Source organism: Mauremys mutica, chromosome 10 (assembly GCF_020497125.1).
Source record: "Mauremys mutica isolate MM-2020 ecotype Southern chromosome 10, ASM2049712v1, whole genome shotgun sequence".
Taxonomy (NCBI): Eukaryota; Metazoa; Chordata; order Testudines; family Geoemydidae; genus Mauremys; species Mauremys mutica.
This window is the reverse complement of record NC_059081.1, coordinates 39,698,929-39,721,705: the sequence shown is the minus strand read 5'-3', so window position 1 is coordinate 39,721,705 and position 22,777 is coordinate 39,698,929. Positions and strand designations below refer to the sequence as shown.

General features: G+C 39.8%; 1 protein-coding gene across 1 annotated transcript in view; it reads right to left on the bottom strand.

Moving 5' to 3' along the window:
• RAPGEF4 (Rap guanine nucleotide exchange factor 4) overlaps positions 1–22,777 on the bottom strand; it is a 231,270-nt gene that overhangs the window by 180,468 nt on the left and 28,025 nt on the right. The window contains exon 4 of the mRNA XM_045032700.1: positions 922–1,068. Within this exon, the coding sequence (XP_044888635.1) occupies positions 922–1,068 (147 nt within the window). The remainder of the gene's footprint in view (positions 1–921; positions 1,069–22,777) is intronic.

Here is a 22,777-nt window from a genome sequence, read left to right as displayed (position 1 = left end):
AACTTTAGGCCACAATCTGCTAGATGCAGGCGGACCCCTTAACTTGTATAGATTCCAATTAAATCAATAGGGCTCTGTATGGATCCAATGGTCCATTCATATGGATTAGATTGCATAGTGTGGACGAGATCTAAATGGTATCTTCCAATTGCCAGTAATATTTTTCAAATCTTGCAAAAATTCAGACATGAATTATTAAAATCTGCCAACTAAGCATGCAAGCACACAAATGACACTTGCTTGGCAGGGACACCCAATTAAACAACAGTAGAAAGCAGATTCAAGAACCATACATTCACTAAAGAGGGAAGTATTGGAGGGCTTTGCAAGCATTCACTATGCCAAATAATACCAATGAATTTTTAAGTGCTCTTCAGTCAGTTACCAACTCTAAAACTCTCCATTTGGTGATAACTAACAAGGAGGAATGAGGAACAATATGCAAGTGCAATTTGATCAGGGTCTGCTATGTGATTCAACTAGCTGGTGTCAAATGTAAATAGAAGTCTGTCAAACCAGCAAATGGAGGGCACAAATGAATATGTTAATCTGAGTTAGTTTCATTTTATAAAATAAGTTAAGGGGAGAAGTCAACAGTTAAAGTACATTTTAAAACAAATATCAGAAAATTATTTATTGATGGAGACTAATACATTGTGGAATAACTTATTAAGCAAAGTTGTCAAGATAAAAAAACAGGATGGTCTTTGAAGAAATATTAATAAGGATATGTAATCTTGCAGAAGATGAAGTATCAAAAAAGGGACAAGTGGATTTAACTCATTCTCCAAAAAAAATTTTTAAAAATTATATTCCTCTGCTAAAACTGAACACATTAAGACACAATCATAATGTCATTATATACATACATTTCACTTTTCTCTAACTGTATTAATTGTTCAATAATTCTTTTGGCTTTACCTCCCAAAGTGCTTTGAAATCCTTCTGCTCAATTCGAAGGAGCTCACTGTATTCCCTGGTAACAATAGTAGCATGGCGAGGGGTGTTATCCAGAATTGACTCTCCAAAAGCGGTTCCTATTCCCAGGGTACATATTGTCACAGCATCCTTTGAATCAAAAATAAAAAAGGACATGCATTAAATTCCTGGCTTTTGAAGGGGTCTATAGTTTCATATCACTTATCAGCTGATTATGCTACACAGCACAGCCTTAGATTCTTAATTAATTTTCTAGGATAAGCATTTTAACACTGGAGTGGAAGGATAGGGCTGGGTTGGTCCAGTGGCGCAAGAAGACTTGATTTCAGAATGCGCTTAGGACTTCTGTTTTCCCTGCTCACTAGCTGGATCAGATCTGCCTTGCTGTAAACTACACAGCACAGGAGTCACCACCACCTTTGGAAGAAAGACTCATGATCTCTGGTCATGTATCCCTTTAGGCAGCTGTGATGAGTGTGACGTTAACCATATTTCTATGAAGAATATGGAATGTGTGATATGAATGACATAACTAAAATATACTTTTTACAAGATGGCTCATGTAAGATATCATTGGAAAGGTTATGATTTACTGAATGTGATTATCCAATTTGTATACATGTATCATTTCTGTATCTAGAGTTAGGAATATTGACTATGTAACAATTACAACTGTGTGTGTATTTGGGGGGAACACCTACCAGACAGTAGGCAATCACCCTGAATGACCCATTAGGAAGAACCAATAAGACTGTGAAGATTCTAATCTGTCTCCTTCCTAAGAGATGTAGCTGTGACACTACCAGGTCAGGTGATAAGATCACTTGATACAAAATACCACCTTGGACACTGCTGGTACTTTTCCTCTATAGGGGGGTGGGGATCAAACGAAGGATTCCTTCCTTAGGTAAATCTTTTTTTAAAGGGCTGGGGAGGGGGCTGATCTCGACTCTCCTCCATTGCCTACCCAAGAAGGAGGACTGCTGAAAGAACCTGAAGGGACAAAGGAACTAACCTGAAGGGAAAGGCAGGGATGAGTCCAGATTGAGACAGGGGTCCACTCTGTAAGAAGAAATAACTGGAACTCTGAGCTACAGAAACTCTGCATCCTGCCTAATTCAACATTTAGGGTGAGAAATTACATTTTGTAACCTGTTTTTTTTTTAGTGAATCAAGCTTAGTTTGCATGTTTTGCTTTATTTGCTTAGTAATCTGCTTTATCCCTTATAATCACTTAAAATCTGTCTTTTGTAGTTAATAAACTTATTTCTTGTTTATAACATAACCCAGTTTGGGCAATTCATATCTGGGGGTGGGCGGCCAAGGAGCTGTGCATCGCTCTCTTCACATTGAGGGAGAGGGTGAATTTTTATGAGCTTGCACTATGCAGATTTTTCTATACAGCGCAAGAAAATGTACCTTTGGGTCTGCACTCCAAGGGAGGTGGGCACTTGGTGCTGGAGCAAGTCCCTTAAGCGGAGTCTTCCCAGAGCTGATCTCAGTCTCTGTGTCTTTCTGCAGCTGGGTGTGGCCTGCCTGTCCGTGTGCTAATGGAGGCTTAAGAGCCCAGCTCAGCAAGACAGTGTAAAGGGGCCCAGGCTGGCGGAACAGGCAGGCTCAGTGGTATCTCAGTACATCAGGTGGCACCTTAAAGGGGGGGAAAACCTGTCACTGAGGCATAGTCAAGCAGGATTATGTGCACAGTTTCTTGCTATGAGACACTAGTGGTGATTTTAAGTAAGTTTTAAGTGTGCTGGCTAGAGAACAGACAAAGTGGTTACTAGTTTGTTATTTTCTGTTTGCTTATTTTGGGCAAGAGAAGTAAGAACAGGGAAAGCATAAAAACGAGTGAAAGTGAAGCTACCAGAAAGTTGGAGCTCTACAGATTGCAAGTAGAAGAAAGTGAAAAAATGCATAAGAGGCAGTTAAAATTGAAACAGATGGAAATTGATGAGCAAGAGGCAGCCCACCAGAGAGCCATAGAAGCAGACAGGCAGAAAAATGCCCTGGAACTGAAAGACAAAGAAATGAAGCATGAACTGGCCGTAATGGAGTGGAGGAGACAGAACGCCCCCAGGAGGCTCTGTTGCCTGATTTGGGGAGGGTTAGTAGGGACAGTGGAATTTATCCACTTAATTTGGTTGTATGTAATAATTAATTTCCTAATTAATTAAGAATGTTAGTAATTATTGATAGATATTAATAATATGGGTATGGCTCGCCAATATGTGTGATCAGAAGATAAAAGTTCGTCTTGAATCAGGCTTCACAGAATTTAATACAAGGAGATGGGGTATAACAGGAATTTACACTGAGACAAAGTTTAGTCAAACAAGACCTTTTATTTAAAACCAATAAAACAAGAAGTAAATGTAAAATGTTAAAAGCAGTTTGATTACAAAGTTACAAAATATCACAGTTCTTTAAGAGATATGATATGATATGATATCTAATGCACTTTGCAGCAAATAGTACTAGAGTGAATTTCACACCTCTGCTAGAGGAAGTATAGTTATAAAGAAACTGGTTATGAATTAAACCCTTCTTAGCATAGATGCTTTAGAGGTGAAGTAGAAATTAAGAATTATTTCATACTTACAGCTGTGAAAGGACAGAACACTACGACTTATCATTAGTTGACAGCTTTCGTAGGTGTAGGCAGGGTGAGGCGATGAGAATAGAAGGATGGGTGTATCGCCTGCCCTAATGGTGGATTATCACACCTTTTATAGGGAGAAATCCTTCCTATGCCCAAATTTGTCTTTCCCCATGGAAAGGTGAGGGTACCTGTTTTCATTGGCTGACCTTTTGTGTGCGTGCTAATGACAACTATCTACGTATCTTGTGGTAGACTTGTTGTATTTTGTGGGCAGAAATACCCTACTTTTGCACCTAACTAGGTGAAAGGTTAGCAGATATTCAGAAAGTCCCTAGACAATTTGCGTAGGTTTGTTTCCTATTATCACTTTTCTGAGTAAGGGTCTTAAAGGTTGCTTTCAGCATCACAGAGGAAATAGGCCAGGATGTCTGGTTTAGAAGCTTCTAGGTATCTTGCGTTTACAGCTATTGCAAATTCTATTAATCTATGCAGCCTACACACTTTTATCAAAAAGACATTTTATACAGACCAACAGATTAATCCTCAGGGCTACACGCCCCCCTTTGACGGGGTGGTTTACATAAAGAAACCCCGTCACCTAGGACTTAATATCTGTGGGGCCCTTTTTAGTTTCATATCTGGGCAAATTTTGGTATGTATCAGGAATGGGAACCATGTATATATATTCATCTTTATCCCCAGATGGTGCTCGTCTGTGCATTTGTTTAGGTGATTGTCTGGGTGTCTGTCTAGGTCTCTGCCTAGTTTTTGGCTTGGGTTTGTTGCGTTTATACAGCATATAACCTAATATAAGGAAATTAATCACAATTCCCATTCCTTGGATAATTATCCATACTTCTAATCCGAATTTTTCTTTAGAAGTTGTTGCAGGCTCATTCCCTTCATTCATTAATTGGGTAATAACTTGTTGGGCTTCATCCATATTGTTAGTAATTTGAATGAGGTGAGTCTCTTTACGAGTCATTAAGGATTTCAGTTGCAACCCTAATGGTGGAATACAAGCCAGAAAAGTAGGTGTGCTTTGAATAGTTAAATTCCGGTAATCAGGGTTAGACTGAATAATGGTAATGTTCTCAAAAATAGGAATAGGGGAAATAACTTGATTTCCTATTACCGTGGGCTGCTTTGGGGTAAAACAGAAATTTGGCTCTGTGACAGGACACTCCAAGGGACCATACTGGTACCTCTTTTGGTTGGTAACCACGCAAAATTGGTTCCTTCCAGCATAGGTCACCCTCTCCATCGGGGTCTTCCATGTGGTCAGCCTCACCAGGCATGACGATGATGAATTCTGTGCTTTCTCTCCCTGCAGTCCACACAAAACAGTGTCTGTTTCAAACACATTACACCTACAGATATACTGGGGTCCCTTTTCAGAACAACAGGCCATCTGTGGTACCTTCCAAGTCTGAGTTGGAGTGTGATAGACTACCAGGGGAGGTGCATTAACGCGTTCCCTGTAGATGTCATCTTCAAGGTGACCTATAGAATGGATAGCAGCCAATTGCCTGTACACATCTCTGTCTGGGTCAAACACTGGTAACGAGACTGTGAATGAAACATACAAAGACCGTGCCATTATACAATCTTTTGTAAGAGAACAACTGTCTCGGTTGGGGTGAGGTGTCACAGATCCTATCTCTCTCATAGCACCCACTGACAAATGCTGGCATGCATCCAAACAAGTGGATCTTTCCTTTTCCAGCTTCTGAAAACATTTAGGACAATACCAACTCATTAGTTGTTCATCCTTAATTAAGTCAGGGACTTCTCCTAATTTTAAGGATCGTAATGCATTAGTAATTGTGCTTACAACATATTCCCCATATGCAGAACATATAATTTCTTTCCCCAAATGCTGATCTCTTTTCTGATCATTGTTTAAAGCAATTAACTTTAAAAGCAATTAACACATCTTTTCCAACCACTAGAGGGTAGTGCAGTTACTTCTACTAATTGATATTCAAAAGTAACATCCTCCCCCCGAATTCCCTTAACCTGTTGAATCGGGTTGTTGACCAGTTCTGGATTAAGTATAATAGTCCGTTCCTTTTTTGTTGGTATGTTCTGTTGCTTGGGCTCAGACAACTGAGTACGATCCGGTCGTCTGGTTTCCTGGGGTTGCAATAGTTCGGTTTCAGACTTAAGATTTTGGCATAGTCCTACCCTTAGAGCAACAATAAGGGTGTAATAAGTCAAAAATGTCAATGTCAATTTCATGGTTGCAAACTGCTGGGCTCCAATTGTTGCGATTTCGTCTGATCACTTAAGTCCTGAGGAGGAAGTTGCTCCTGCGACCTGGACGATCGATACAACTTTAACTGGTTAGCATGATAAATCTTGTCTCTATTATGCTTTCCTCCTGTTACTCTGATCTTATATACTGCTGAACTGAGTTTATCAATGATTTGGAAAGGTCCAATCCATCGATTACACAACCCATGTTCTGGTGACTTATATGACAATAACATTACTTGATCTCCTACCTCCCAAGTATTCTCTCTCTGGTTTTTGTCAAAGTAAGCCTTTGCCTTACGTCTGGATTTTCCCAATTTAGCAGATACCTGCAAGTGAATGTGATTTAAATGTTTTTGCAGATTTTGCAGGTAGGTATCCATTTTTATTCCCTCTAATTGAGTGCCACTAGCTTGCCAAATTAAATGTTCTGGTAATCTCATTGTTCGGCCTGTCATCACTTCAAAAGGTGTTTTATCAGTAGATGCAGCCGGTGTCGCCCTCAATGCCATTAAAATTAAAGGCATGAGGGTGTCCCAGTTACGTCCATTGGCATCAACCAGTTTCCTCAACATCACTTTTATAGTCCGATTGGTTCGTTCCACCATCCCAGATGACTGTGGTCTGTATGGGATGTGTAGTCTCTGCGGGACTCCCATCAATTTAAGACAATCCCTAAAGAACTGTCCTGTAAAATGTGATCCCTGGTCTGATTCTACCTTTGCAGGGATCCCCCAGCGAGAGAAGACTTGTTCTACCAAGACCTTGGCAGTGGCTTTTGCAGTATTGGCTTTAAGAGGAAATGCCTCTATCCACTTTGAGAAAGGATCGATAATCACCAATAAATATTGGTTACCTCTTTGGGTCCTTGGCAACGGACCTACAAAGTCAATCTGCAAAGCCATCCACGGACCTTCATACACCTGGGATCTTAGTGGCGCATTTCTTTTGGATGGAGTAGGATTAGCTTGGGCACATGCCAGACAATTTTCACAATATTGTTGCACATCCATCCTAAGAAGTGGCCACCACCCTACAGATGCAAGACGCTGGAGAGTTTTGTCCACTCCCTGATGTCCTCCTGTAGGAGTGTCATGGACCATGTACATCATTTCCCTCCGTAGGTGAGCTGGAACTACCCACACAGGGAAAGGACCTCCTGTATACATGAGAACTCCATCTACGACTTGTAACTGCTGTTCATGTCGTAGATACAAAGGGTCTATTGTTAGTGATCCCTCTTTGTCTATTTTGGAAAGCTCTAGAATTACTTTTATTATATCCTTATCTAATTTTTGCATATCTTTTAGATCTGGTATATTGGGTTGTACCAATTTAGTTGGTGTGACCTGGTTTAGGCGTCTGTAGTCTATTGTGAGACGCCACGAACCATCCGGTTTCTTAACAGGCCAAATAGGTGAATTTGCAGTGGAAGTACATTTTCGTAGTACTCCCTGTGTCAACAAAGACTTAATAGTCTTTTCTATGTATGGATTTGCTTGTTCTGGGTAAGGATACTGTTTTTGGGCTGAAATTTCTCCTCCTTCCACAACAATAGTGACGGCCATGCATCCACAGTCATGTTTGTGTTTAGCAAAGGCATCTGCATGTTTGTACAGTAATGCCTGTAACTCAGGTTGGTCTGCATGTTTAGCCACTATTTCGTCCAAATCATACCCTTCAGGTTCAAAGTCCTCCACTGGAGATACCATGCCACACTCAGGTATGACTACTGGAGAGTCATCCTTTTCCTGTTCTACTGAAAGACACAATAATTGGTTACACAAATCAAGAACACATCCCTGTTTGTATAAGAAATCAGTTCCCAATAAGGAATTCTTTGGGTCTGCTAACTTCATTAATGCAAAAGTATGATTCTTTCTTAGGTGACCTATCTGTACTTCAAGGGGTGTAGAAAGTGTGGTAGTAACCTGATTACTTGCAAAGGTTGCAAGTGTCTTGGTACATCCTGATGATAGAGGAGAGGATCTAGGATCCTCGACATGGAGAATACTGATTGCTGCTCCAGTATCTATGATGAGATTCCTGTCTAGTCCCTCTATCACTGCAGATATTGTGGGTCTTCCACTTGTATCTCTGCCTAAAGGGGTTATGACTACACTTGGGGTTGTTTGTAGTCATGCAGCATATGCTGTTAGATAATCAAGGGGTTCCTCCTCTATCTCCTCAGAGGCAGCCAATTCTGGAGGAGTGGCTGTCCACTGGGAAAAAGGGGATGGATCGACGGAGGCCACTGGACGGTTCAAGGTTGCTGAGCCTTGGCCTTCCATCATCATCAGCTCATTCACACGGGCATGAAGTTCTCGGATAGCCCGTCGTTGAGCTTCAAGCGTCTGTTGCACTGTTTTAAACATTTTCACAACTGAGTCCTCAGTTTTGTGCAAAGGCGGTGATTTGGGTCTCTGCAGACGTGAACTGTTCTGTGCAGCATCTGAAAAGAAAGGAACACGATCCCGGGCTCCTGCATAGGATCCAAACGCATAACCCTGTCGAGGGGCCTGGCCACTCGAAGGTCCAGGGTTATTACGTGGGTTAGGGTCATTTTGCCAACGTTGATACTTAGGAAATTTAGGAACTCCTCGTCCTAATCCTGGCTGAGGTTGAGGTCCCTCAATCCTCACCGTAGGATTAGTTTGTGGTTCCTGAAGTACTGCAACCGGGGCTCCATGCCGACCTAATTTAGAGCCTCCCTGTGCATGTGCTTTAGCCAACAAGGCTAATGTTCTTTTTAAAGAAATATCATCAGTAATATGCATATTAACCATTTCTCTTAACTGAGGAAGAGAATTATTAACAAGCAGACTGATATATGGCAGTTCATCTGTTTCTTCTTTGATATGACTCCGCCAAGCTGCACTTAACCGCAAATGAAACTGATGTGGAGTTTCATTAGGTTTCTGCTTTAAATTAGACAGAATTGCTACTCCAGCTTGCCCTGGGTGCTGATTATGTTCCAATAGGGCTACTGTCTCTTGAAAAGTTTTCTCTCCTACCCTAAACTTAAGTGGCAAAGTACTCCACAATGCTCGATTCACTGTGAGTTGTAAGATTTTAATCCAATCCTCCCTTGGTAAGCCAAACACTTTTGCTGTCTCCTGCACACGTTGTGCATGCATAGCAACTGAAGAATCCTCCATCATTCCTACTTGCTTAGCTACCAGGTCTAAGGTTTTAATATCTGTAACAACTGCTACAGGACAATCAGAATTGGAACCTGCAGTTCCTTCTTCTGGATCTGAATCTGAGCTTTCATCTGAACTTTCATCTGAGCTTAAATCTACAATTTCTATTCCTTGCCTCCTTCTACCTGGATTCACATTTTCCTCGTCTGAACCATCAAAACTTTCCACTGGAGATAATCCTGGGTATCTAGGATAATTTTCCATGAAATGTCTATGGCTTACATTCAAAGTGTCTCCACACTGACGCAGGACATCCCTTAGTCCACTAAAGTCTGGTGTGGTAGGGCGTTCTATCGATACACTAGGTGATACCAGCATATACCACGGGGGTGTAAAGGACCCACGAAATTCCTGGGGTCTAGGCAATGTTGATTGCCCAAATGCCAATAAATGTCCACCCAAAGGGACTGGATTTTCTACTCTATATGGTGCTAATGTAACATTGGGTGGAGGAGCAGGAATTCTATTCCCTGCTTGTTGTTGTAGCTCTCTTTGTAACTTAGAGATCACTACATCACATGCATTAGCTACCTGTGTTACCTGTGATACGGCCTCTTCTAACCCTTGAACAATGACCGATTCTAAAGGTACACTCACAGAAGCTGTCTCTACAGAAGTAGAGATCTTTTCCTCTTTCTCTGCTTCTCTGTTTGTGTCACTAACTACTTCACTGACTGTGACACTTGTCTCCGCCTCCTGAACTGTCACTTCAGAACTTCCGTCCTCTACCAGCAGACTGTCAGTGACTGCTGCACTGCCAATTTCCTCTGACTCCACAGATTCAACTTGCAAATTCGCTTCTGAAGGTACTGTGTCTGCTTGAGCTAATTCTCTTGTTTTACTTCTAGTCACTGGTCCAATAGGATTTTCTACCTCTCTCGGATCCACCATACCAATAGGGATGGGAATCAATTCTTCAACCTCCTCTGCTCTATTTTCTCCCTTTTCTAGTTCTTTAATCTTTTCCAACAGCCGACCACGGTCAACTCTATAGGCTATCAGCATCTGCTGAATTTCCCTGAGTAACTCCATCTTTTTATCCAATTTCTTTCCCAATGAACTACAAGCTACAAGCAAGCATTCAACAGCTATTCCCTTCACCACCTTAGGTTTTTTCTTTTTCTGCTCTGTTTCATCCTCAAATACATTACTCACAAAACCCCATGGGTTTCTCTGCTCAGAAATCATTCCACTATTTCTCAGCTGCTCCAAACCTCCACCATGTTCCTGAATGTATTTCCTAGCAAAGTTTTCCAAAGCTAAACTGCTAGAAATTCCAACACACTCCACTCCAGTTCTATCTTCACTTTTAACACTCTTACTACGAAATAGAGAATTCATCTCTTTCTTTTCCTAGTATATTCACTAGAATCTAGTATAGTCTAGTATATTCACTAGAATCAAACCTCTGTTGATTTACTTCTGATACACAAAAAGGCGTCCCTTTTACAGAAAACAACAGGATAATACCCCTTAACCACCGGTTTAAGCACTATATAATAAAAGTCCCAAGTAAATAGAGAGAGTGGGGATATTCTCTTCTCTCTTCTCTCGATGGCTTATAGCAGATCGAGAGGTCTTTCCCCTCTGTCGGGACCTGCCAAATATCGGGGAATACTGAGGCAGACGGATCAGAGGTGCAGTCCGGAAGAGTTAATGGGACTAAGATAAGGTATCTTTGAACTATTCAAGTTCTGACTGATTGCGGCCTTTCTGGCGGCTATGAATACCTTGCTTTATTAACTCCCCGCCACCACTAGTGTGGGTCACCGGATCCAGGTGCGGCTGCGAATTATTTTATTCGGTACCATTCATTAACTTCTTCAACATATAAAAACCCCTTTCTGTGCACATATATCACTTTTAAACTTTATTACTTTAATATTCAGTTAGCTAATACAGTTAAAACCTTTTAGGCAAAAGTGAAAGTAAAAACCTTTCGGATGTATAACCACAATACAAAACGGAAATACTGGGCGTGCTGCCAGCAGCAATAACCACAGTTGATTCTGACTCTGGTTTAAGAGAAAGATTTCAGAGTTTTACTGAAATTAACTATTTACTTACGTTTCAAAGAAAAAGTCTCTTAAAGGGTCCAGAAATGTCTGGAATACCTGAAATTCCTGTCACACACTCCTTAAATCTCCTCCTGGCTGGCTCGCCAGTCTGTTGCCTGATTTGGGGAGGGTTAGTAGGGACAGTGGAATTTATCCACTTAATTTGGTTGTATGTAATAATTAATTTCCTAATTAATTAAGAATGTTAGTAATTATTGATAGATATTAATAATATGGGTATGGCTCGCCAATATGTGTGATCAGAAGATAAAAGTTCGTCTTGAATCAGGCTTCACAGAATTTAATACAAGGAGATGGGGTATAACAGGAATTTACACTGAGACAAAGTTTAGTCAAACAAGACCTTTTATTTAAAACCAATAAAACAAGAAGTAAATGTAAAATGTTAAAAGCAGTTTGATTACAAAGTTACAAAATATCACAGTTCTTTAAGAGATATGATATGATATGATATGATATCTAATGCACTTTGCAGCAAATAGTACTAGAGTGAATTTCACACCTCTGCTAGAGGAAGTATAGTTATAAAGAAACTGGTTATGAATTAAACCCTTCTTAGCATAGATGCTTTAGAGGTGAAGTAGAAATTAAGAATTATTTCATACTTACAGCTGTGAAAGGACGGAACACTACGACTTATCATTAGTTGACAGCTTTCGTAGGTGTAGGCAGGGTGAGGCGATGAGAATAGAAGGATGGGTGTATCGCCTGCCCTAATGGTGGATTATCACACCTTTTATAGGGAGAAATCCTTCCTATGCCCAAATTTGTCTTTCCCCCATGGAAAGGTGAGGGTACCTGTTTTCATTGGCTGACCTTTTGTGTGCGTGCTAATGACAACTATCTACGTATCTTGTGGTAGACTTGTTGTATTTTGTGGGCAGAAATACCCTACTTTTGCACCTAACTAGGTGAAAGGTTAGCAGATATTCAGAAAGTCCCTAGACAATTTGCGTAGGTTTGTTTCCTATTATCACTTTTCTGAGTAAGGGTCTTAAAGGTTGCTTTCAGCATCACAGAGGAAATAGGCCAGGATGTCTGGTTTAGAAGCTTCTAGGTATCTTGCGTTTACAGCTATTGCAAATTCTATTAATCTATGCAGCCTACACACTTTTATCAAAAAGACATTTTATACAGACCAACAGATTAATCCTCAGGGCTACAGCTCCACCTCTCCAAAAATTCACAAGTGGAAGCGCTTGTGTCCAGCATACAGCAAATCTGGGGACATTGCTGAATACTTCATCATCACCTTTGAGAGGCTGTGCATGCTCCATGCAATTCCTGAGGATCAAAAGATGACGACTTTGGTTGTAAAATGTAATGGGAGAGCTCTGGACATATTCAATAAGATGCCAATTAGTGATGCTTCAAGCTATAGTAAATTTAAGGAATTGGTTTTGAAACAGTTTCAGTTTACACCTGAAATTTACAGAGTAAAATTTAGATGCGGTAAGAGAGGGGCTGGATTAAGTAATGTGACTTATATGAACCAAATGAGAGATGTACTGGATAAGTGGGTAACGGAAAAAGGTATTATAAGCTTTAAAGCAATGTGTGATTTGGTTGCTCAAGAACAGTTCCTGACTATGTCTAATGATGATGTAAAATTTTGTTTATGGGATAAAAAGGTAGAGGAGGTCGAAGAACTTGCAACTTTTGCAGATAAATTTTAACAATCCCAAGCACCCATTAGGAATAAATCACAGGCAGAGGGGTTAAAGTTTGGTGGGAAGCAAGGTCCTCATTTACGCCTGGGATGAAGGAGGGTGGATGGGAGGCTGGACACTCACCTCCCCAAGTTCACTCCTCCAGTCCTTGTCCCAAATCTCCTGTAAAACCAGAAGAGCCCAGAATCATTGTAATTCCACTGAGCACCTGAGGAATAAATACCCTGTACTTAGTGGAAACAAGCAGCAGGTAACTCATGGAAATCCTGCTACCCAGAGCACAGCATATCAGAGGGGTAGCCGTGTTAATCTGTAGCCACAAAAACAATGAGGAGTCTGGTGGCACCTTAAAAGACTAACAGATTTATTTGGACTACATCCACCCTGACTAAACTGGCCTTCAACCTTGGTTCTCCACTTGTATGGAAGCTCTCTTTTCTTCATGTGCCAATATATATTTATGCCTGTATCTGTAATTTTCACTCCATGCATCTGAATAAGTGGGGTTTTTACCCACGAAAGCTTCTGCACAAATAAATCCCTTAGTCTTTAAGGTGCCACAGGACTCCTTGTCATTTTTCCAGAGCACAGAGGCACATCAGGCAATTGCCATTTATCAGACAGGGTTTTTAAAGATTGACACTGCACTGCCACGCAGTAAGCACCTGACAGCCTTTAGAGAATTCCCTGACTGGAGAAATACTGGTGCAGAAATTTCTGTGGTCAGGAGAGACCTGGTTCAGGAGAAAGACATTCTGCCAGGACAGCTGGCAGAGCTTTTGTTAGTAGGAGGTCACAAAATTCTTGTGCCTTTGGCTAACGTGCACATGGAAACTGGGTCTCTGCAAGCTGAACTGCCTGTTGCTCTGGTTCCTCAGAATCCTACAATAGTTCTTTTGGGTAACGATTTTTTTAATGTGGCTCAGGCTGTCCAGAGCTCTGTCAGCAGCGAGAAAGAATCTTGTGCTGAAGCCCCAGAGGGAAAGAACCAAGCTACAGAAACTGCTGAGGAAATGGGAGAGTTTCTCTAATTCCTCTGCAGCCCTGCAAAGCAGTTTGCTACAAAGGAATGGGAGCGGGTAAAACCAGTTCCAGTCCGGTGGCTATCCCCTCAGGGGATGGGAATGTTTTGCATGATGGTAGGGAGTCTGTCCAGGTTGCTTGCTGCCAGGAAGTGGCAGTTAAGCAAAGAACAGAACTCACTCTAAAATGCATAGAAAAATGTGTCCTAGCAGAAAGCCCAAAGGAAAACAGTGTTGGAATCCTAGAGACTGCTGCGGTGGGTGCAGATTCCATGGACTCTAACTGGAGGCAAACCCAATTCAAGGAGAGAGGAGGGTACAAAGCTTACCAGTGAAGGGTCTGTTCTGGCTGTTAGTTGTGAGCCCACAGCTGACAGGGGACAGATTCCATTCTAGGGAGCACAGGGGTTTGCGCCCTAGAAGGGGGCCCAGCCTGGCGGAACGGGCGGGCTCAGTGGTATCCCAGCACATCAGGTCCCTGTCGGGGGCAACCTGTTACAATGAGATCCTTTAAAAATGACAGGGGTGATCAGAAGGTAACTAGGAGAGAAAAGGCAATTCTTGTATCTAAAGTTTCTGCCCTTTCTAGGCTGCTGTGAGCAGAAGGAATATTTGACTGCAACTTTTTTCTTAACAAAGTCATCTTTCAATAATAATGGATTTATATCTTCTTGTATGTATAATATATTTGTCTATCTTTCAAGGTCTGATGGCAGTGCCCTCTGTAAATCAAATCAATTCATGGCCTTTCGACTGAGACTTACAATAAATCTGCCAATGGTTTAGTACATTAGAAATTAGACTAAAACTATAAACTCATTTTACACAGATCAGGCATTTTAAGGTAACAAGTCCAGAACAACTGGGAATGGATTCAGATTAATAACTATGGTCCCCAACCTGCAGTAAAATCCACTTCAATGACTTCAGTGGGTGAGATTCCACATGAGCACAGGAATCCACTCACATGGATCTCATTGTAAGATCAGAGCCTTAGAACTGAAAAGACCCATAGTCCAGTCTCCTTAACCATCCAGTCCCCTGGGATAGTTTTGACATAAATGACATTACTGCAGCCAAACAAAAGCAGAGTACTAGAAATGAAGGCCCCAAATCAACCAATAGTCTGATAAAAAAAATGCATATATTGTAGTTTACTGGGGAAACATACAAAAAGACATAGAAAATGTAAGCTCATTTTACCTGATATAACATTAGTAACACAGTTTGATTTAATTCTAAAATTTAGAATTCTTGAAATGGACACAAAATATAATCAGTAATTTCTGGCAACGTACCTACTTCTTGCCCATGGCTCATAAACCAGAGGAGATTCATGAGCATATTTCAGCATCATTCTCTGTGCTTAAAATTGCATTGTTTTCCTTTCATGCATCTAATACGTGATAATAGGCAAATGTTATTAAGACCAAGTAAGTGGTTCTGTAATCACATTACAAAGACAAATATCCATAATAGTCCAGTTCCCTGAACCATGGCAAATTGCTTTTGTACAGATATTTCCATATAAAATTATGTAGTCAGAAAAATAAAATAAGTATAGTCTTGGAAAAGAATTAAGGATCTAGGAAAAAATTTAACAACTGTTGGTAATACATTTTCCAGGAAGGCAACTGTGAGCAGTTGTGGGGGAGGGTGTGCGGGAGAGAGCATATAGGATTCTATAGATAGCGGTTACACAGCAGTCCCATTATACCCAGAGACAATGTTTCTCCCTAGACAAAGCTTTGTATGATGTTTTTAGAGGTGACGTCCTGTAACTATCCAACCATTATCAAACAATGCACTCAAATGGGGGTACAAAGAAATGCCTTTATTGTCCATACTGATTTTGTTCTCAAGGACTCCGATACTCTCAGCTTTATTTATTAAATTCAGTAAATGGCTTCTGTTTTGTTCTTACTGCAGAAATAAATTCATAGAATGGAAGAAATAGAAACTTTCCAATTAGACAGATTATGAACAACATTTACATCTATTACTCTCTTTACCCCTTAAAAATAGGGGGAAAAAACTCTCCACATTTTGGGGGTTTTAGCAATGAAAGGAAAGACTTGTAAAAACCAGAATAGATGAAGGATAGACAGGGACGTGTTTGTTAAGGCGTCACTTTCTAAGAGACCTTTTGATGAGGCAGCTGTTCACCCTAAGAAATAAATTAACACCATAGGTTTTCAGGTCAAGGAGCCTGAGGAATCATGTGTTCATAAAAGAAAAGTCCAGGATTCTGTCAAGTGAAAGTTCTTTCAGCTTTTTTCCAGCCATCATTTCTCTACATGAGAAGTGGTTTCTCTGAGCCAGTTAGGGAGCAAGCCCTTCTTCAAGGCTTCAGAGTCCCATTTTTCCCCCCTGCTCTCTGTTTATGTATCTCCCATCCCCTAGGAATGCTTCCTATTAGGCCTGTTAACATTACACTCAAGGATCTCCTGCTGTTCATGTAGACTATCTTGAGGATTGCTGGCAGCTAGAAGCTCAGGCTGCTGTTTCCCTCTGAAATCCAGAAGCAGCAGGAGGTTCTATCTGCCAGGTACCAGTCAAGGTTCACATAGTTATTTAAAAGGAAGAAGCATTAAGGACTTGGAAAGATATGTTTGTTCCCATTGCTGTATGTTCTTTGCACACACTGTGAAATCATAGAGAGTTCAGGTCGCAGACTATGTACTTAGGTTCACTGCATTTCAGTGGCAGGTTTAAGACTCATGATGAAAGATGTTGTTTCAAAAATCCTCAGTTATAAGAGAGCTGTAATAACATCCAATGGAACTGATCAGAATCACCAATTTAAACCCTCAGACACCAGACATCCACAATGTATGCTCCTCCCCTTCTTCTGAAACATTCTATTTCAAACATGGCAGACTGTAGTGTGCACAAGGGAATTACTTATTCTGCCAAATTCTGCCACCCTCATTCATATGGAGTAGTGCCTTTCTCTGTGAGCAATCTCACAGAAGGAGAGAGAATGAGAAAGAGAAAAATAATTTTGTGGGAATAGAAGAGGGTTTTTTTTTTCTTAATTAGAAAGTTAATTTTAGTCAGTGTTTTGAATCTATGATGGAAAGGCGATTTGGTTGTTTCAGTTAAAAAAAAATTGGATTATTATTTCCCCATCCTTTGCACATTCATTCTGACGAACGTACAAATATGTATTTTTAAAGGTGAATTGTTAAAAACACCACAGCTTGCTGACTATTTCAGGTTTACTTCAAGCCAAGTTCCCTTATATAATCAGAGAAACTAAAGGATATAAATGAACCAGAAGAATCTGTATTATGAAGAAACGTTCCTGTAGTATCATCCACATAAGAATACATTTAAACTGCTAAGAAAAGAAGCTCTTGCCCAGCTACTGGCTTATCTGTAAGAGCTAAGGTGGCAATGATGTTCCATATTAGAATAGCAGTTCAACAGTATATGGTCATTGTGAAAAAACTGTTAGGGAAATACTCTTTATATGACGATGATATATCTTTATATGATAATCATGTTTCTTAGCAGCACTACTTCTCTTCTAGTTTCCAATTAAAATATTTACATACCACACCAACTGGGCTACTTACATAGTTAACGCAGGATCCAGCAAAGGGCATGTGTCACATATGATTATGCATATTTTCCAAAGTAAGATGGCTTGAGAAGATAGTTTTGATATTTCATAGGAGAATTAGGCAAAGATCTCATACACTTTGCTCAAGTGTAACAAGCATGGTTTAAACGGAAGTCTAAAACGTCCTAAAATTCTGGTAATGCACAGATAAGCAAGTGTCTAAAAATTCACATTTAAACAGAAACTACATGAAAGTTTCTTGTAGTTCCAAATAGTCTGTTATCACATACATATATACACACACACACACACCTCATAATGACTGTTTCATTTACACTGGAGCAAGCAGTCCCTTATAAAAATCAAAGAATTATAAAAATGTAGTACTAAAAGGGACCTGGAGGAGAAAAAAAATAAAAAAATCAAGTCCAGCCCCTACACTGAGGCAGGAAGTAGTAAACCTACAGGTATATGTCCAACCTGTTCTTAAAAACCTCCAGTGATGGGGATTCCACAACCTCTCTTTGAAACCCATTCAAAAGCTTAACTACCCTTATAGTCAAAACATTCTTCCTGTAATCTAACCTGAATTTTCCTGGCATCAGATTAAATCCATTACTTCTTATCCTACTTTCAGTGGACATGGAGAACCATTGATCAACTATGTTAAGGGCTGTTATTAAGAGGACAATGAAGACTCCCTCTCTGGTCATCTTAGACTTAAGTCTGAAGACTAAACATGCCCAGTTTGTTTGTTTGTTTTTTAAAAACCTTTCCTCAGAGGTCAGATTTTCTAAACCTTTGATCATTTTTGTTGCTCTTCTCTGGACTCCTTTCAGTTTGTCCACATCTTTCCTACAGTGTGGGGCCCAGAACTGTACACTGTGCTCCAGCTAAGGTCTCACTACTGCTGGATATTACAATTACCTCCCTTGTCTTACATACAACCCAGAATGGTATTATCCATTTTCACAATACATCACATTGTGACTCATTCAATTTGTGATCCACTAAAAACTCCAGATCCTTTTCAGCAGTAATACCACCAAGCCAACTATTCCCCATTTTGTAGCTGTGCATTTGATTTTTCCTTCTTAAGTGCTTTGCACTTTTCTTTATTTAACATCATCTTGTTGATTTCAGACCAATTCTCCAATTCATCCAGGTCATTTTGAATTCTAACCCAGTCCTCCAAAGTCCTTGTAACTTCTCCCATCTTGGTATCATCTGCAAATTTTCTATGCATACTCTCCACTCCATTATCCAAGTAATTAATGAATATATTGACTAGTACTGGATCCACGACTGTGGAACCCCACTAGATACAGACTCCCAGTTTGACAGAGAACCAATGAGCACTACTCTTTGAGTACTGTCTTTCAACCTGTTGTGTACCCACATTATAGTAATTTCATCTAGACTACATTTCCGTAGTTTGCTTTGAGAATGTCATGTGAGACTGTGTCAAAGGCCTTTCTAAAAATCAAGACATCATCTACTGCTTCCTTCTATTCACTAAGTCAGTGACACTGTGAAAGAAAGAAATTAGGTTGGTCTGGCATGATTTGTTCTTGGCAAAGCCATGCTGCCTATTCCTTACAACCCTATTATTCTCTAGGTGCTTATGATCGATGTGCCTCCCCTACATTGGTCTGCCAACCCCCCATCCCTCATCATTTAAATCCCACCTGTAAATTCACTTCTCTGAAGCCTACAATAAGCAACTGAGTTATTTTCACTATTTTTAACTTGATCCATGTTATCTGCATATGGTCTTTAAAATTCCACCAAAATGCATACAAGCCTTAAACTTAGTAACTGTGGCCCAGTCCTGCATTCTGAGTCATGCCGATGGACTGCAGCAGGATCAGGGCCTACATGACTTTTTTGCAGATATCTTAGCCCTTCACTGCCCCATTTCCTCCATTGTGTCTTGTCCACATTAAAATTGTAAGCATTTGTGGGAAGAGTTAGTGAGTCCAATCCTGTGTCCACTGAAGTCAATGACAAAGCTCAATAGTGCAGGATCAGGCCGGCCTAGTGTCTTTTTATGTCTGCTGTTATGAGTCCAGCACACTTTGTGGCAATAAAAAACAAAATAATAATAAAGATGATTCTAAACGGCTGCTTAGAGGCCTTCTCTTATCAAAAACTTACTCACAGCTTCATTTTGAGGCATTACAGTTGTGACACTTGAAAAATTGCCTATTTTTAAAGGGAGTTAACAAATGTATAGTATGTAGAGGTTTCCTGTGTGTTTCTACAGCACCCAGCTCAATAAGGCCTTGATTATGATGGGGGCCTTTGGGTGCTATCACAGTATAAATTAAAAACATTGTAGGAAAAAAAATTGTGCACAGAATCCATTTATAACACTGGACCTTATTCAACCAAACTCATAACAAGGCCAGGAAGCTATCTTCGCTGATCCCATGTACAAGTGTTATCAGGGTAGGTGCAACTACCTAACCCATAAAAGAAGGGAATAAATGGAGTAGGGACAGGGGCAAGAAAATCCACTGCAAATTCTTCCATCCCTTCCAGTGTGATACTTTTATCACTAAAACAGACATCCTCTTCCGTTTCTTACACATTGCTGAACACATAGTCAACACTTAAACAATTTGTGTGGAAATGCCCATACACCACTCAACATTTACTGGACATGTAATTCTGACACTTTTCTGCATTGTAATTGTCTTGCCCCATTTCAATGACAAGTGAAATTATTGCAGAAGTAGAGAGCAGCTAGCATCTCTTTCTGTCACAGGGACAGAATTACTATTAACAGAGAAATCTATTCTGGTTAAAACTCAACAAATGAACAGATTAAATAGCTGGATGAGATTTTTAAACTAGTCATTTTGGTATGAAATATTCTAGGTTCCCTCAGAAGCTAATTTCTCTTGTTTCTTATGTATTCTAACACTGCCCTCTTGTGATATACTATAGTTCTGCACATATTAAGATAGCTTAATATTATCCCAACTCAGGTAAAACAAGACATTTTACCTGTCAAATCCTAAATTTGTGTTTTTCCTGTTATCTCTAACATCTAAATCAATGTGGGAAATACCTTGTTTCAATAACATAGAAAAGAAATCAGGAATTTCAAACAGCCTACAGTTGAGTTCCCATCTTGCTGATAGTAGTTAACATCATCAACGCCTACTACAAAAGAAACAGAGCCTGTTCAGGTGTTAACTAAGTAAAAAGAAGAGCTGATTATCCCATTTTAAATTAAAATTGTTGATTTGCCATGTTTAAGTCTATGCTGATATCTTTTTCCAATGAGATTACAAGTTTGGTTGATAAAAGGGAATTACGTTGATGTAGTGTACAGCACTACATTTAGATTTCTGTAAGGCGTTTGACTTGGAACCACACAACATTTTCATTAAAAACTAAAATATAGTGTTAACCTGGCACATATTAAACAATTAAAAGCTAACTGATAGGTCTCAAAAGTCATTGTAAATGGGGGAATCATCATCCAAAAGGTGTTTTTTTGAGGGGCCCTACAAGAACTGGTTCTTAGCCCTATATTATTTAACAATTTTATTAACGTCCTGGAAGAAAACATAAATCACCACTGATAATGTTTGTAGATGAAAGAAAAATTGGGGGAAATGGTACATAATGAAGAGGACAGGTCACTGATATAGAGCAATCCAGATCACTTAGTTAGCTGGGTGCAAGCAAACATTTTAATGCAGCTAAATGTAAATGCATACATTTAGGAACAAAGAATGTGTAGGCCATGCTTACGGGATGGGGGACTCTATCATGGGAAGCAGTTACTCTAAAAAAGATATAGGGGCCCTGGTGGATAATCAGTTGAACCACGGGCCCCAGGTTGCCCACCACTGCCTTATGACGACAGAATCAAAGGAGCTCAATCTATTTAGCTTAACAAAGAGAAGGTTAAGGGGTGACTAGATGACAGTCTATATGGGGAACAAATATTTAATAATGGTCTCTTCAATCTAGCAGAGAAAGATATAAACACGATCCAATGGCTGAAGATTGAAGCTAGACAAATTCAGCCTGGAAAGAAGACCCATTTTTAACAGTGCAAGTAATTAACATTGTAATAATTTACCAAGGGTCATAGTGGATTCGCCATCACTGGTGATTTTAAAAATCAAGAGTGGATTTTTTTTCTGAAAGATACACTCTAGGAATTATTCGGGGGAAGTTCTATGGCTTGTGTTATACCAAAGGTCAGAGTAGATCAGTGATTTTCAACCTTTTTTCATTTGTGAACATCTAAACATTTTCAAATAGTGGTGCAGACCCCTTTGGGAGATAGTCTGCAGACCACAGGTTGAAAACCACTGAACTAGATGATCACAATGGCCTCTTTCGTGCGTGGAATCTATGGAACTATATTCTGTCAGTGATCTGGGATAATAAATGGTTTGTTGTTGTTTTTAACCAAAAAAATTTCCAGTTCACATTTAAGGGTTATAATCAGAAATGAGAAAAACATAATCCCAAATCATAAGTGAATCATGTAAGTTTACTAGTATCTGCCATTTGATTGTCTTGATAGGGGAAGCCAGTCAGCTAGAATGCACAGGAATATTACTTACAGTAGATTTTAAAAATCCTGAATTTTTCAGGTGGTACCATCCTAAGTGGTAAAGACACTAGAGATAAGACTGAGCCAGAACATTCAGAGTCCACATTTAAAGTGCATCTGTATCTAAGATTCTGGTTCAGATCCATCTTTCAATATTTTACTGAGAAGATAAGAAATGTCCTCAACACTGGAGTAATCTCATCTTTTGGGAAGTGTAAACTGATCTTTTTTACCTGGGCATCCACTAGAGGTGCAAGGAAATGGGACTGCTGGAGCACATTATCATTCTATATTGTGAGACTACTACTGCTGTACTACTGCTGCTGTACTACTACTTGCTCAAATTAGGTTAATTGTTCTCCCTCTCAGTCTATACTCAGTACAATTAAGAAGTTACTAAAAATAGTGAAACAAAAGCTGTTTCTGTATTTGTCATTTTTATATTGAATATGGAAATATGGAAGTAACTGTCAGGTGATTTTTTCTTCTTGAACCTCAGCTTTCATAGGCTTGTTTACACTAATTTTTTTACACTAGTGTAGCTACACTGATGTAGCTATATTGGTGCAAACTTCTAGAGTACATGATACATAGCTGCAAGAAGTGACCCGAAATGGTTTCAGGTGGGTTTCAAACTGGGGGAAGCCACACAGGCTCAAGGAACTTGTTACACTGATGTAGTGTCTCTATATCAGTGTAACTACAAAGGAGCAACAAATCCAAAAAAACAAACAATACAAATAAGCTCTATGTGTGGCTTTTTCCAGTATCTCCTCAGGCAGAGAATTCAATGTGTTGATTACACTCTGGGAGAAAAGGCCCTCTTATGTGTTTAATATAAACTTTAGATTTTGCAA